Source organism: Seriola aureovittata, chromosome 15, assembly GCF_021018895.1.
Source record: "Seriola aureovittata isolate HTS-2021-v1 ecotype China chromosome 15, ASM2101889v1, whole genome shotgun sequence".
NCBI classification, from domain to species: domain Eukaryota; kingdom Metazoa; phylum Chordata; class Actinopteri; order Carangiformes; family Carangidae; genus Seriola; species Seriola aureovittata.
Genome location: NC_079378.1, coordinates 16,141,347 through 16,158,283, shown reverse-complemented (window position 1 = coordinate 16,158,283; position 16,937 = coordinate 16,141,347). Strand labels below are relative to the sequence as shown.

Below are 16,937 nucleotides of genomic sequence, written 5' to 3'. Positions count from 1 at the left end.
GAAACTGATGAGAAACATCTGTAAACCTTTATCTATTTTGATTCAGGAAACAACCAACACTGAGAATGATAAGATCCAAAGATAATATATATAAGCGAAGTAACTATACATCTCTCTATGAGAGGAAATGTTTGCGTGAAACACACACAGAAGTTTCCAGGAATCAGAGTGACTTGTGTTTACTGGGGAACACACATGCATAAGAAACTTCATGAGAAATTTCTTGTCAGTATTTATCACCGTCCCATCCCTGCACCTCCTCTAACCACCGTCTCTACCATCGCCTCTTACCCTCACAGATGTTCCTCTGCGGGTTGAGATGGTAGCCAGGGTGACAGTGACAGATGTGGCCGTTCAGGCTGTTCTCACACTCTCCATGACCACAAATGTTCCTGCTTAGCCTACATTCATCTGTCTCTGCTTCAAGGAGGGAACACAGAGTGGACCAGCATCATATATATACACATGCATATATATAGATACATAGATGTATATATGTAATTATATTATTATATTATATATATATATATATATAAACCTGATAATATCCATGCTATGCCTATGTTCCTCTATCTTTGACCATGTTCACACTATTCAAGTTTTTAAATTACCTCTGACTTTTTCACATGAAAGCCAGTGACAGGTGTCAGTCAGACAAACAGAGAGAGGCTGTATTGGTTAGTACTTTCTAATAATCATAAATGAACGCACAAGACAGGTGTTACAGACCAAAATCAGACCGAGAAAACTGTAAAGGTAGAAAACCATTCCTAAAAAAAGACCAGTTTGTGATCACTAACAGTTTTCTTTTTTCATTTTATGGAAATTAAGTGAGTATCACTTAACCTACTTATAAATACCAGCACTTAAAGTAGTTATGCCAACACTTGAACACTGTGAACATGGCGATAAGAATGGCTCATGCTTCATGGCTGAATGTTCACGATATCCAAAGTTTCCAAAAGCGTCAGTTAACCATTAAAGAAGCATGCATCTGAGCAAATTCAGCTTACTGTTGAACTGAGCTCATTTCTGTTTCTAATCTATTTCTATTTTCATTTCCAGAAACATGGATTATCTCAGTGTAGAATAATTTATGTGCATAAACTAAGTCTTTTACATGGAGAAAGTCAACATGTCATTCATGAGAGATGGACCCAAAGCTCACCAAATTATCTCCTCTTACTGGGGAATGTGGAGAGCTGGAAATTTCCAGTTTTGAGGCGCATGAAGCATGAACCAGAATAGGTGTTTGAGTCAGTTTGAGGTTTGCAGGAAACTCACGCAAGACTTTTGTCTGTGTTTCGAAGGGGTCATTGCCTGGGGTCATTCGGATGATTGTCGGAGGGGTGGGTTTAGCAACTGTGGATCCAACAGAAGACAGATGAAGGGGACAGACTTTAGGAGGGAATATGACATGTTGAACTTTAGTCATGATATTTTTGTCTTCACCACACATGGGGAACTTTCCTGTACACTTGTCTATCAGTCATGTTGCAGTTGGCAGCAAGAAAGACCCCCCTCCCCCGCTGTGACAGCTGAAGTACATTAAGCACCGGTAGCAAACAAATCTTCACTTGCGTTTCAACATGCTCTATCACTGGAGTTGTGGAGTATACATCTGACTGGTTATATTACCAGGCACACGAGGACTGCTGGTGCTGGTGGCAGCCTGCACAGGGGTCGTTGTCTCTGCTGGTCTCTCCTGATTGACAGAGTTAATTAGATCTCACAACAACTAAAATTAACCAGCTATTTTGTCATTGCATTTAAAAACAGGAATAATGTCTTACCGGCCGTTTTGGCTCTGAAAGGAAAACACATAGAGGGGTATTACAACTGTGAATTCACATTAAGGACTCACAAGCAGAAGAAATGTGTTGTTTCAGTTTTTGACTCACCCTCCTTGTCAGGCTTGTGGGAGAAGATGTGGGTCTCTCTAATATTCTGGAGAAAGTAGCCTTTCCCAGCAGGGCAGATCTTACTGAAGGCCACTGAACACCACATGGAGAAAAAGGGGAGGATTTTAAACTTATTTTATTTCACCTTGTTAAAATACATGCAGAAGAACATGACAACATAATGACCCACATAAAATGAACTGCAGCTCGTTTTTGCTGAACATTTCCTTAGGGGATTTTCCCAGCCTGTAACTGCTCATCTCAGTCCCTGTCCACTCACCTGTGCCCACCTGAGGACATCTTTCACAGTTTCGGCCCCAGGCTTTGCCCACCGTGCAGCAGCACATCTCCTGGGTGAGATGGGTTGGCAGAGCGTGCTCGCAGCCTCTGGCCTCGGACGCTATCAGGAAGCACTGGGCCTGCTCAGCTGGAGACTCTGACAGACGAGACAAAAGGGTTTCATCTGGGAATTATCAAACTTGTCGGAACAGATGGGAATCACATTTTCAAACAAATGTTTAAATGTCATTCAAGTGGATGTTCTGTGAAGAGGGCTCTTACTCACCAACGCATCGATTTCTGTCCAGCACCAGACCAGCCTTGCAAGAACATTTGAAGCTGCCCAGTGTGTTCAGACAGTCTCCGTTCTGACAGACACCTTGCATGGAGCACTCGTTGATATCTTCAAGGTGCAGAGGTGGGGGGAAAAATTAAAAGGCTATTTTGATATATTGTCAAAGATGATAACGATTTAGAAAGCGAGTGATAAGGCAGCTTTATTACATAAGTAATAACATAAAAAGTGATAGAAGATAGAAAACAACCCTCAGACTGAGCTTCTAGCTCTGATTGTGTTCTAGTTATAAGCTACATCCTGCTGTGTTACCTTGACAGTGAGTGCTGTTGAATCTTTTATAGCCTTGTGGACAGGTAGAGCCGTAGTCTTCCACAATGGTCTGTTTGACTGATGCATCTGAGGGAGGAGAAGATGTGATAAAACACAGAGGGAATGGTATAACAAAAACCTGAGTGAAATACTGTTTATGGCGAGAGAAGAGCTGTAGACGGATGATACAAACCAGAATAAAACACCATGAAGTGTTGTCGAGGAGAGAGTTTGAACATTAACGCTACTCCCCACTTATTAAGATTCATTGATTTGAGACAACAAAGCCACAACAAACACAGAAATCTTGGAGAAAGATCAGCGAGGCCATAGGATGCACCCAGGAGGAGGCTATGATGGCGAGTTTTTCTCCTTGCCTTTGATTGTCAACATTCAGGAGGGGTATATAAAAATAAAAACTTTTAATGCCTTTAAATGTAATTTTAAGCTTAATGAGGCCTGTAGGGGTTCAGTTATGGCTGGATGGATTGACATTTTGGGATATGCAGTTATTCACTTGCTGAGACATGGATAAAGATGATTGATATCACCTGCATGACTGTGCTGTAAGTATGGAGCTGGAGCCAGGAGGTGATTAGCTTAGCTTAGCATTAGGACTGAAAAAAGGAAAATGGCATTAAATGCTGCTATAACTGACTAAACCACACTGTCTCTCTGTTCTTTAATCTTTACTGGAGCACAAATGTTAAGTGTAATATGTGTATTATTATTAGTCCAAAAACAACACACTCAGCTTTATTACATACTGTCACATTATAGAAGCAGCACCATATGTTTGGCAGTGATGCTGTAACAGTGTGGGAGTGATTAGCTACTGTAGCCAACGCTGACAGGCAATGGTTTGACATTTTGAGAAATACAGTACATTTATTTGCTTGCTGCTGGAGTTAGATGACAAGATTTATACGCCTGTGTGTTCAATGTAAGTCTACAGCCAGCTGGAGGTTAGCTTAACCTAGCATAAAAACTGGAAACCAGAGAAAGTTCACCTACTAGCTCCTCTAAAGCTCCCTAATTTACACGTTATAGCTTGTTTGCTTAGTCAACTTTCCACCGGAAAGCAAATAAGCGCATTTCCCAAAATGTCAAACCAGTCCTTTAACACTTCTTCTTTTCTACTGACAGTTTTTTATGAGGCCTATGATGAAGAGTAGCTTGTCACAGAATAGTGTAGTGCAGAGTAGTTTTTCATCAGGTTTTAACTCAATGCATTTTTCTCCCCCTAAAGGAGCCTTGAACCTCTAACACAGAAGAATGTCCAATTTTCCATGAGGGAGCAAAACGTGTACGGCAGTTTTATTAGAGAGCTGTGGGAAGACTGCACTCACACAAACATTTAGAGAGTTCAATGAAAGAAAGGAGCAAGCGCACAGCTTACTTTTGCCATTTTCATTAAAAAAAAAAAAGAGGAGCTTTTAAATGGATATGAATGTAACAAAAACAGGCAGCACTCTGGGCAGGAATCCAGTTATCTAAAGACTAACCAGACGTACAGTATTAAGTTTTATGTCAAAGGGTGCATTGTCTGAGTCAGAACTGAGAGGCGGAATAATAGCAGAGTGGAAAAACGTGAGTAGCCAACATTTTCTTGAAATTCAATCTTCAGCAATGTGATGACAGTCCTGCACTGGGCAGGCCCATAGGAACATGCTTAAGTAGAGGGTTATTTTCCACATTCTCTTTTTCTGTCTCACTGTCTGTGTGTAATTCCCGTAATTTCTTCCGTTTTTTCCCTACCCAGCGTTTGACACACTCCCTACCCCACCTTACCACTAACTTTCATGTACACATTCAAACACATTTTTATAGAGGTACGAAGTGATTGTTTTAATCTAGGGCCATCATTTCGTAAGGTGGAAGGTATAAATTGCTGGGGATGCTTGACATTTTTTGGCCCAATAAACAATAATTTGTTCCCAGGAACCCACAAGAAGTAGATGGGTTAAATAAGTTACAGCATGAAAACAATTTGTTGAACTTTCACTTTTGAATATAAACACTAGACACAAGTAAACAAAGACTGAGATCTACAAAGCTGGAAACGGGATTTAGAGCTACTCGAAAATGAATTAGTATTAACTTTTGAGGCAGTGGCGATTTCTTGAAGTTTACTGTAACTCACTTGGTAGTTTGGGGCACTGATAGCACTTGTTTTGTCCCCATGAATTTCCCACACTGCCGCAGCAATCCTCCTGATTGGTCAAAACAGGAAGTGGGGTGCTGTTGCACTGAAGCAAGATGAGAAAGAGAAATGTTAAGGGGTGAAAAAACAACCCCAAAAGGTTTCACATTCAATGTCAACCACTGCAGAATGTGACTAAACTCACAGCTTGTTTGGGTGTGGTCTCCTGGAAGCAGCGCCCCTTTGGTTTGTGTCGTGGAGGGATCGGGCGCGGCCCTGTCTTGTGAGGAGGCTTGACATCTGATTGGTCGAGAGGCTGAATGACTACAGAGGTGTCCGGCGTGTGGTGAACACGCACGTTAATCTGCACTGAAATTGAAAAAATCAGAGGAACGAAATGTATCACAAAACATATTTTCACCATCACTCAAAACCAACCGAGAGATGCTGAAACAAATGTTGGGTACCTTCAGATGGGTGCCCTACTTGTGACAAAGGTAGGGTGAAAACTGAGGTTGTTTGCGTCAACTGGGTACGCCCTATGCCTGATTGCTCCACTAGTTTCTGGCCGTCTGGCTTCAAAGATACGGGGTAGACAGGCTGCTTGTTGCCTCGCGCTGCCTGTGCTTGCTGTGTCTGCTGGAGTGGAAACTGGCAGAGGCGACCAGTGAAGCCAGGCGGGCAGAGGCAGTGCTTCCTCGAGCTGCATACTCCTCCATTCATACACGTCAGGGGACACACAACTGTAGAGAGAGACAGGAGGAGAGTTGTCACAAAGAGACTGGGCTGAGACTCTCACAGGTCAACAGTTCATAGCTAAGAATCACATCAGAGGAGAGGAAGAGGAAAAACTTACAAACATCAGCAACACAAGAATATAATAACAGAGTAAAATAGCTGATTTGGGATTCATTTATTCAGAGACGGACTGCGGTTTATATGATCATGTGAACAGCCTGGTGATTTAGTTATATATAACACTAATATGGCAGACAGACACAAAAGTTTGTGGCATGAGCAGGACCACGTAAAATATTCACTGTGAACTGTACCACTGTAAAAGTCACACCAGCTTGACGGACTAACAGGTCCCTGCAGCCAGTCAGCAGCAGTGTCTGAGCAGAGAAGCAGGTAATGTCACTGATGTGTTTAACAGCTTCATTCTGACATATGGGAAAGATCTTGAAATCTATGGGAAAGCTGCTGGCTGGATAGAAGTCTGTGGCATATACAGTATTCAGTGCAGTTTTATTGGGTCTCCCATTGTGTTTATTTTAAGTCCAGTTGGTTTTGAAATTCCCACAATAGAACAATCAGAGGAAAGAGAGAGAGAGAGAGAGCAAAGGAAAAACCACAAGTAAGTCATGAATCCAGGGAGCGATTGGAGAGAAAACTAAAACCGAACAGCAGCAGTACTGAGACAGCTAATGAATAGTGAAAATTCAGGACAAGGCAGCCAATATCCCAAAGATACATTTTTGATATCTCATTTTCCTTGTATGTTGGAAGCATGGATAGGCATATTTTTCAACAAAAATGTTTCTCATTTAATCAAAGCAGTCAAACTCTTGAAACGCTGTGATCCTAAATTACATTACATACAGCTTAAAAACAAATTAAGAACTTTATTTTAATAAGTAAATATCTGATTAAAGCTAAAACGAAGTCAGTTAGTGAGCTATTAATCTGCAACATTTTCTTGGGTCTGAGTAGTTGCCAGACAACAATCTTTAAAGAGGTGGAATTACCATTTTATATAGATTAAAACAAACACTGGTATAACATGTTAATTCGGCAGATTTTGTTACCATTTGACAAAGCAAGGCTAGCTGTTTTCTCGTTTCCAGTATTTGTGCTAAGCTAAGATAACCAAGTGCTGGCCTGATATTTAAGACAGATAAAAAGATGGTATGTACCCATATCTTCTTATCTAACACTCATCATTTTCCGAAATTATCCAATATTCCTTTAAGCAAAAATGCCCAAAATTCCCTAGTTCCCGCTTCTCACATGTGAACATCCAGACGTTTTCTTCTGTAATAGTGCTGTAAACGGGGTATCTTCACCTTTTGGACTGTTGGTCAGACAAAATAAGCTATTTGAAGATACGACTTTGTGCTCCGGGAAACTATGATGGACATTTTTCAATATTAACTAGTAACTAATAGGCATCTTTCGTCCTCTTTCATGCCATGATCTTGCTAAACATCAGGTGTTACAGTTTTTCTTTACATCCATCATCTCTCCTACATCAACTCTATCTACTCTCATCAAATAGTACTAAAATGCAGTGCTATGGTTTACACCAAAGTAACATGTATCATAAAAATATAATCAGTTAAATTGTGTGTGTTGGTTTTTATGCACTAAATTGCAAATAACAAAACAGGAGAGAAAGCACACCAATGGGTTTTTTTTTTTTCCTCCTGGTAAATTTGGTATTTTTCACTATAATGCGTCACAAACCGCTCTGGCTAGTAAACACAAGCAGTCTGTGCAGTTTACTATCGTGATTTGATGATGACTATTAAAGTTCACATTTTTCAGCTACTCTTTGTTGCCATTTGGAGCCGCCAAAACAATGACGTTGACCACTTGAGATCCATTGAGAACTTTGAGACAAACATAAACACATCTCAACAGTAAAACCCAGAAAGGAGGCTGGATATAGAAAATATCCAAAGACAATATCCAGAGGAGATGAGAGGAGAGGAGAGGACAGGAGGCCTCTTTCTGCTGCTGAGCCAAGTGTGCACACATGGAAGTAATTAGGTGAGGACTGCCAGGAGTCTGGGCTGCGGCGTAATTAGGAGACTAGATCACTTTCAACACAGCAGGGACATCCTCACATAGTGAAAGTCAGGCAGAAAATTAAAGGACTTCAATAAAAGATCCAACTAGTGGGGTACAAAATGTTTAAATCTGAAGCATGATGGATACTAAAGATGCCATTTTCCACTATTGAACACCATGTGACCGTGGTGTTAACCCAATGGGACTAGGTGCAGGCGGCAAAATATGGAATCAAGCTGGAAGGCTCAGGAAATAGTAGGCGAGCAGCGCAGACTGAAGAAGGACTACTCAACTTTGTTCGACTTTCTCTGACATAAGAGATTTTCCATAGTTCTGATTTTGTCTCAGTACTGGATTTAGAATGAGAGGAAACTGGGAAAGATGCGGGGGTTGAAGATTGGGACTGCAGATGCAGCGAGACAGGAAAAGAACCTCTTTCCAAATGTGATTACACAATCTAAACCCACAGAGGCTGGAAAGACGATGTAGGGAAAGTCTGGGCTGTGGCCTCGTCTGGCTGGGAAGGTGTCTGAGTGAGACCGGGTGCTCTGATGTCGCACGGTCAGGGTCAGTTCAACACTAATGAAACTCATGAACACAAAGGCAGAGGGAGAAATCATATTACATATTACATCACATTTCGGATTCTATTTCTTGGGTGGGTACAGGGGTGGGGGTCGTGTGAATGAAACCTTTTGATGTTAGGATAAGCCCAGTGTGATGCTATACAACACAAAGTCCAATACACAGCTGCCAATGTCAGCACACATCTCTCTACAGTCTTGACAGAGTTTTTCAAAGAGCTTCCATGAAGAAGTTTGTGCAGGCGATGTCTAGACTAAAATGATGACAACTTAACATTAATTATTCAAAGACAGGCTCAGAGAGGAGTGATTTCTGTTTAAAAAAATCACTGTAGTTAGAGCTGTCACTACTAAGTGTACTGCTACTCTACGGATTCAAAGGCAGGAGAAGAGAAAAAGAGACGATAGTGCTCTCTTTTTCACCAAATTTAAATTGTATATCTCATCTGGAGCACACTTTTATGTGAGGTAACATGAGGCCATGAGGGCACTAGAAACCGAGTCTGCAGCTGATAGCAGAAACACTCACTGTTAGAACGACATTAGAAAGATGTTGTATTTAATGTGGACCACAAAGCACCACGTACAGGTTAGAGCAATTACAGAAGTACTTAAGAGATGACTGATTACGTATCAAAAAGACAGAAATATATATCAATACATAATATATTGATGAAAGTTTAATAATAATACCAATAAAATCCATTTGAAAAAAAAGAGAAAAACAAACAAAATGGATGAGAGGGAGTCACCTCAGAGTCCACACCAAATCTGCTTAATCAGGTCAGTGTTTGCATTCCCTTTACTATACTGCTTACTGGTTCATGCAGTGTTTGTGACATTCAGTTTGGTGAATAATAATCTCATATGCTGACTCATGACTGTTGTGTCACGAAAAAAAGAAAAGTATGCAGTTTTGATATGAAGGGTGGCTCAGTTTTGGGGGGAATTTTATGTTGGAAAGATGTTTGTGTTGTGTTTTTGTTGACATGTCAAACATGTTTTTGGCATCAGGAGCACTTCCAGGAAAGTGCTGGGAAATACAACTTGTCGAATGTCTGTTAGATGTTAGCCTTTTATAAGTTATGTAACATTATTTATAAACTCTCTAATTTCATTATAAACAGTCAAATGAGAACAGAGCAACATCAGGAGAAACTGTAGACTTCTACAGTTAATGGGATGTTTTGATGTATATTTATTATGGAAACGAACCATGTTATTGTAGATGGTCTAATTCTTTTCGTCTTTTTCTTTTATTACTGTTGGACTTTCTTGAATTTTATTCATTATATTCTTCTCTAAATGCAATAATAATACAGTTTAACAAAACACATCTTATTCATAGAGTGCTTTTCGAGATACTCAGAAACACTTAACACAGGAAGTGAAAGAAAAGATCCGAGATAACAAAAATCAACCTAAAGGCTATGTCTTGCTTTGTCTTGATGTGTGTGTTCAGCATACTTTCAAACTGCACACAGAGCTATTAGAAACATCCATTAGTCTCTGACTATGTGGAAAAATGCTACAATATTCCAAACCTAACTGCCCTTTTTATTTTTTTACAGTAGAATTAAGACTAAAAAACACATTTTAACTGCACTCATGGTAATAAACTTTAAATCAATAACACTGCAGGAGGTTAAATTCATCCTTATACAGCGAGGGTTTCTGGGTTCATCCCAGATCCAAACAGCATCAAACTGAAGTTCTGAACAGCAGGTGGTAATACTGCACTTCATGCCTGATTATTGGATTCTGTTTAAATTAGCTCTCTCATTTCTGTTTGTTCTGTTTCTCCTCTGAGCTCCAGGAGGGCTGAATAATTTGCATGCTGTAATAACATACAGTGACTCCTCCTTCACATCTACCTCCTTGAGTTGAAGGAACTGAAGCCATACTGGCAACGCATGGGCTAATGATTTCTGCAGATCTTGTATGTGACTGGCTGTGTGTGTGTGTGAGTGTGTGTGAGAGAGTTATTAACTGGAGGTTGCAGTGTCTCCTGGAGAGCTGCTGTGGTTAGGTGACTGAACCACATTACATACTGAAAAGAGCACAAAGCTTTAAAGTTGAGATCATAACAACGATTTTATTTTCCAGTGGACTTTCCCTTTAAATCAGCACCTCAGAGTTCATTAGCAGAATTTACGATCCGAAATCGCTCATTGACTCTCCTCGTCAGTTAGCGTAGCGCCTCAGAGACAGCCAGCCCTCTGCTTTCTACCACACCTTTGCCTTTATGGATCTAACACATTCCTGAGACTAGAGGTGGTGTGATCAAATGCACCTAAGAGTAATTTGGTGGTCTGAATGAATGCGAGGCATGAACAGTGCTGACTGTCTGAATGGTGGTGGGGGTGGTGCGACCTGTGCATGTGAAGCAGTTATGGTATCATAAACTTCATTTTCCACATGGCCCTGTCAAAGAAAATGGAGGAAGTTAAGAACTTTGTAGGATCCCATTCAAAGACTACTCATCTCTCATCTGTGGCATTAAGTAGTGATTCAATCACTTTATAACAATTTGAATGAAGACACACTGTGTTCCTATTAATATATAGCCACATTTGACCATATATGGCCTCAGTTAAGCTAAGAAAACATTCAAAGTTGACTGTATTCTTTGCTGTCATTCCTTTGAAACCTAATTTAATATTGAACGTCGGCTTGCAGGTACGTTCCAAGACGGTCTGGAAGCGTATAATTTTCCAATGCAGAGCTCACTCCGACTAGAAGAGTGAAGTGAACTGACTGAAGAGACAGAAAGAAAGGGAAGAAAGTCTTTGTCTTCAAGCTCTTCTCGTATGTGACATATGAGTGAGAGCTCCTTCTTCATCATGTCATGATTCACCCAAAGAGGAGAAAGACAGATCTCCTCACAGCGTGAGATGTTAGAGGGAAGAGATCGTATATCTGGGAAAGTGAGGAAATAAAGAAGAAAGAGGCAGAGAGGAGAGATGTAAAATCCAGAGAATAGAAAGTGTGACGTTTAAGTGGGATTACTGTGATTCCCAGACACTTTTTTTTCCTTACAGCACATTCCCCAACTGCTAAATAAGCACATCTAGTGTAACTAACAGGACATACTTAAAAGAGACACCATGTTTCATATTTTTAGCAAATTACAGGTAACAACTGGCAGTGGGAAAATTATACTAGTCTGTCCTTTTTTTTTTGCAAGCTGAACAGAAAAATGTCTTTGCACAGGCATGTGAAAAAGAAAGAAAGAAAGAAAGAAAGAAAGAAAGAAAGAAACAACTGAAGAAAGAAACAACTAAAGAAAGAAAAGAAAGAAAGAAAGAAACAACTAAAGAAAGAAAAGAAAGAAAGAAAGAAACAACTAAAGAAAGAAAGAAAGAAAGAAAGAAAAAGAAAGAAAGAAAGAAAGAAAGAAAGAAAGAAAGAAAGAAAGAAAGAGTTGCCCTCTCAGTGGCCTGTGACCACCCACCCACTCACTCCTGTCTGTCTGGAGATGACGCATCGTCAGCCCCCTCCCTCCACGGCGTCCTTTCAGCCGCAGCCGCACCCTCCCAGCACAAAAACAACAAATTACAGCCCCACAAACCACAGTCGAAAAGCTCCTCAGCTCACTGAACCGAAAGCTACAGCAGACATCATCTCTCACCATGCAGACGATACAGTGGTCTGATCCATCCTGTTCTTTGAACACACTCATGTTCTGGCGAAAAATAGAAATTTAGCCAGACTGCAAGATTCAGACACCGAAATCAGCGATGATGCTCATTGAGTCACTTTCACTATGATTCAGTCCCAGTCTGAGGCGAACCCCACAAAGATATAAAAAATGGATTCCATAACACTTTCTGGTCAATATGTGATCATTTCCACGGTCTTGTTGGCTGATACTGTTACAGGAATATGCATCGTGATACCACCCTGAGTCATGTTTGCACTAGTGGAGTTTTCAAGTTGTTATACAGCAACAGTGATACATGATGCAGATTCAGACTTGCAACACACAACACCTTATTACTGAGCTCTACACTATATCCCACTGGAGTTTCAGTGGAAGAATTGATCACAGATTACATCAGATTAAATTTAGAACCAAGCATATTTTGTTATAAAACTTCCGAACATATTTACTCAAACATCTTTTCTCGCTTCACCAGTCATCATCATCATCATATCATATATCTTTTGTCACCATGTGGTTGTCAGGGCAACCAGTGGATACTACAGAAAGTCACTGCACCTGGACAAAAAATAAACAAACATGAGCCACTGTAAAATCTAAACTGGATAACTTATTATATATTATTATATGAGGGGAGGGCATTGGAGCAGTGAGGCTCAACCATATGGCCATCTTCCAAGCTGGGAAACCAAAACAATGAGTGAAAAGCAGCTCAAAGCTGGTGAGTGGCACAGAATCGGGTCTTCATTCTCAGTGGGATCAGCACTATGAGTGGCCCTCTCACATCACACAGTCATTTGATTGAATGTTATTGTCAAAAGTTTACTAGGTTTAAAAAGTAGTTCCATGAGTATTCTTGATATAGTGTTTTACTACTATCCAATACCATCTTTCATGACCTGAGAGAACCGTGACTAAACAACGCTGGGCCCCATAAACTGTAAACACATGCCACTAGAGCCACTGTTTAAAAAGAGAATAGGGGAATGGCTATCATTGTATGACGTGCCTCACTTTACCATCAGGTCCAAAGCAAAAAACCACATCCCCAAATACGCCTACCATCAACTGGCACTGCGATACCACATACCACACGAAGTGAGAAAGAGCGACGTACGGGATGGGTCAGACTCCTGCAGCTGAGCCAGACGTTGGGAGTAAATGACATAATCACTGCCTTTTGAAAACACAAACCTGCGTACACATCCCCCCCCCCCCCCCCCCCCCCCCCCCCCCCCGGCGAACTCTGTGCTCCATCAACCCCCCAAAACTGAGCGGCCTCGGCCTCAGCTATCCAAACAATAGTGCCGCCCTTCGTCCACTGTCACCGAAGGCATTCATTACCTCTCGCAGTCAGCCTAAAACAACAGTTTGTTGACCTTACAGAAACTGGACGATGATGACGAGCAGACTCTTCCAGAGAAACTGGAGCAGCCATTGTCAGGCAGATCAGGACGGATCTTAGTAAGGAGGTTTGCAATTATCCAAATCTAAATCAAACCCTGCCTTGCACAATGTGATTTTTACATGTCATGGAAATATGTGGTGTGGTTTCAATAGTTCTTGGGTGGGCACATATCCAATGTTACCTTGTCACACCCCTCTGGCAGAGATGTTTGTGGAAGGAGAGCCAGAGAGTCAGACAGGATCTTGGCGTAAATGTGAATGATGTCATATAATGACAGTCTAAAAGCACGGCTATAGGACCTGGAGAGCAGGCAGGTAGAGGAGTGCTGACAGTGCTCTGCTGAGATTATGTCAGATACCTGCCCTGCGGGATACTCAGCACTCACCACCGGAGAGCGTAACAGGTAATGTCTGCAAACTGCACACTCTCAGGCCACGGCAGCAGGCAGCGCTGGCAGAGGCCGTGTTATTCTGTTTACCCTGGCTAATCACTACAGCTACAGGGTCCTGCGTGGTGTGGGTGCAGTCCCTTGCGCTCGCATTCCTCTGAGCAGCTTTAAATAACTGCTCCGTTTCTCCCCCTCGCTAAGCAAATGGGAGGAGAGTGTTAAAGATGGCAAAGAAGGCTGTTTGTTTGAGCTGGATTCAGTACACTACTCTTGAGCACCAAACACACTTAGGTACACACACGCATGCAAATATACACACTGTCCCCTTGTGAGGTTCAAAAAAAAAAAAAGAAAAAGAAAAGACACCTCTAATTGCTGCTTTGTTTTCTAAACGTAATTTACTGTGATGCCTTTTGCAACCTGCACAGCCAAATTGCCTTTTATTTCCCACAGAAAGTAATGACATGCAGGAGTCTGATTTGACGGGAAACTCATCATGGGATCATGTGGATTTTCGCTCTGAATGAGAAATGTGGTGCAATCTTGACAAATGTAAATACAGAGAGAAATTACTGTGGCTTTAACCCTTTAAACAAACATCCTTTTTATGGGAATGGTTGCTAAATTAAAAAAAAAAAAAGCACAGTTTTGAAGCGTTGTGATAGATTTAAACATATTTCTATCTGACCCAGCTGTGAATTGCACATGACTGGCTGCTCTTTTTTAACATCTAATCTATTAATACAAACACATTTATATTCTTACACAATTTCATCCGTTAAAGCTCTACATATTAACAGTGTCCCACTTGCAAAACAGTGGTAAAAGGTTAATGAAAATGGCAGACCCCGAATAACCTCATGTATTATTTCCCCAGCATGCATAAATAGACAGGGAGAGGTGACAGAATGTGCATCCAAAAATATAAAAACACATCCTTGATAGGGAGTTGAAGATCAGCCTGCAGACACACATGATGCACATATCATCAAACGTACGTAGCTTTCGCAAAAAATAAGCTGTACATGAATGTGCATGAGCGTCCCCAAGCGTGAATGTTTGTGTTTGAGAGGGTGTGAGCACAGGAGCCTTGCCCGACTTCGCCTCTGAGCTCAGTCCAACCTGTGGCAAAAATCCGGAGTGCTGCAGGTTTTTGGTTGCCCGTGTTAGACCGCCTTCTCCAAAGCTTGGCACAAGAGAAAGAAGAGCGTGTGAGTAAGAGCAGAGGGCTTTGAAAGGTAAAATAAACTCATCACCTAAACAGAGAGAAAGCAGAACCAGCTCCATCTACAGTATTTGACTGACTTGTCTTCATTTTCAGGCTCCCATGGACCTCTGACCCATGCCAAGGGAAAACCAAAACAAACCACAGGGCTACTACTGTCACTTTACTCTAAATACAGAACCACATGGGAACTCCTGAAATAGCCATATCCACTTTTCATGATGCCCATTTTAGGTGAGACAAGCCTAGACTGGGATATGATAAGACCACTTCCCTGTGCTTTTAGTTATTCCAGAAAAAGACGAGAATCTAGAGCAGCCGGGACGTCGGGAGGCCTGTTAAAGATGAGATGCTGTGAAGTTGCAGGGCACAGATAAGGCTCATTGGACTGTCTGGGAGCCAAGCAGGTGTCACTACGGCTGATAGATGGGATACCTCTGTGCTAGCAACAGCAAAGAAAAACTAGACTTGTGTTCATTTTAATTGCAAATAAAACATACTTGCAATACAGTCAGAGCAATCAATGTATGCTTGAAGATACTATTTTTAAGTAACCGCTTCATTTTCAAAGAATATCTTTGCAGACTACTGAAAATATAACTTCCTTTCCTTTCCTTTGTGAGAAAAATGCACACACATATACAAAGACACCCGGTCTCCAAGGAGCGAAAAGGCATCTCACTTTGTCTTCATCTCCCTATCCTACAATTTTTACGGCCAACTTTCAAGTCCTGAAGATTTTTTTTTTTAAAAATAGCTGGCTGATATCTTGTCAGCCAAACACATGGAGATTATTACAAGGCAGTCTTCATCTGTAAACAGGTCCAAGTTCAAGAGGACATGCAATCGGAGAAACATGCAAAAGTTCATTCAAGATTTTTACAATTTCGCAATTTACAAATTCAGCTTCCATGACATGCAATCCCCCTCTTCCTCCTTTCTCTTCCTCCCAACTCTTCTATATAATACACAGAATAAGATGCACTCGTTCTTTTATTCCTGACATCAACAACAACAACAATGTCTCATCAGAGGCATCAGTTTCCATTAGTTATAGAAAGTGTCAAGACAAAGAAAAGGCAAAAACAGAATTTCAGAAAGAAAGACTGAAATATCACATAAACACAGGAGAAAGGAACTGCCTGCAGAGCTCAGATGCAGGACTGTGTCAAGGCACAGATCTGGGGAAGGCTACAAAAAATGATGCTGCATTGAAGGTTCTCAAGAGCACATAGGCCTCCATAATTCTTCAATGGAAGAAGTTTGGAACAACGAGAACTCTTCCTAGACCTGGCCGCCCGGCCAAACTGAGTAATAAAGGGAAGAGTGGCCAGACAGAACCCTCTCCCCAGTGAAAGACATATGAAAGCTGCTTGGAGTTTGCTAAAAAAAAAAAAAAAAAAAAAAAAAGGATTCTCAGACTGTGAGAAACAAGTATCTCTGGTCTGATGAAACCAAGATTGAACTGTTGGGCCTCAGTTCTAAGCGCCATATCTGGAGGAAACCAGGCATGCTTATCACCTGCCCCATACCATCCCAACAGGGATGCAGTGGGGGTGTTTTTCACTGGCAGAGACAGAGAGACTTGTCAGGGTTGAGGAAAATCTAAACAGAGTACAGAGACATCCTTAATGCAAACCCGGTCCAGAGCGCTCAGGACCTCACACCGGACTGAAGGCTCGTCTTCCAACGGGACAATGACCCTGAATACTTTCTGAATGCACTTTAGATCTATCAATGACATGTGGATTCCCAGGAAACATGTGACCAGAGCATATGTGGCACATTTTCAGTTTGTGTTACGCAGATTTAAATATGTCAAGTGTTTCAGCTGTTAATGATGAAGTTTCTTAATCTGATAAGTATGTGGTATATGAAATATGAATTGTAGTGTATGCTAGAGCTCAGAGAACATGTGTAAGATAATGATTACGCAGATAGTTTG

At 41.2% G+C, this 16,937-nt stretch overlaps 1 protein-coding gene across 4 annotated transcripts in view; it reads right to left on the bottom strand.

Moving 5' to 3' along the window:
- The window catches only part of ltbp3 (latent transforming growth factor beta binding protein 3), a 36,813-nt gene that overhangs the window by 12,526 nt on the left and 7,350 nt on the right, over window positions 1–16,937 (bottom strand). For 2 of the 4 annotated variants that reach the window (XM_056397611.1, XM_056397615.1), the window contains 11 exons: window positions 5,398–5,673; window positions 5,136–5,299; window positions 4,931–5,036; window positions 2,788–2,874; window positions 2,467–2,583; window positions 2,182–2,337; window positions 1,902–1,994; window positions 1,794–1,807; window positions 1,639–1,705; window positions 1,285–1,362; window positions 292–420 (listed from right to left, as the gene is read on the bottom strand). In XM_056397611.1, coding sequence (XP_056253586.1) covers window positions 292–420; window positions 1,285–1,362; window positions 1,639–1,705; window positions 1,794–1,807; window positions 1,902–1,994; window positions 2,182–2,337; window positions 2,467–2,583; window positions 2,788–2,874; window positions 4,931–5,036; window positions 5,136–5,299; window positions 5,398–5,673 — 1,287 coding nt within the window. The remainder of the gene's footprint in view (window positions 1–291; window positions 421–1,284; window positions 1,363–1,638; window positions 1,706–1,793; window positions 1,808–1,901; window positions 1,995–2,181; window positions 2,338–2,466; window positions 2,584–2,787; window positions 2,875–4,930; window positions 5,037–5,135; window positions 5,300–5,397; window positions 5,674–16,937) is intronic. The other 2 variants (XM_056397613.1, XM_056397614.1) reach the window with 2 other exon arrangements.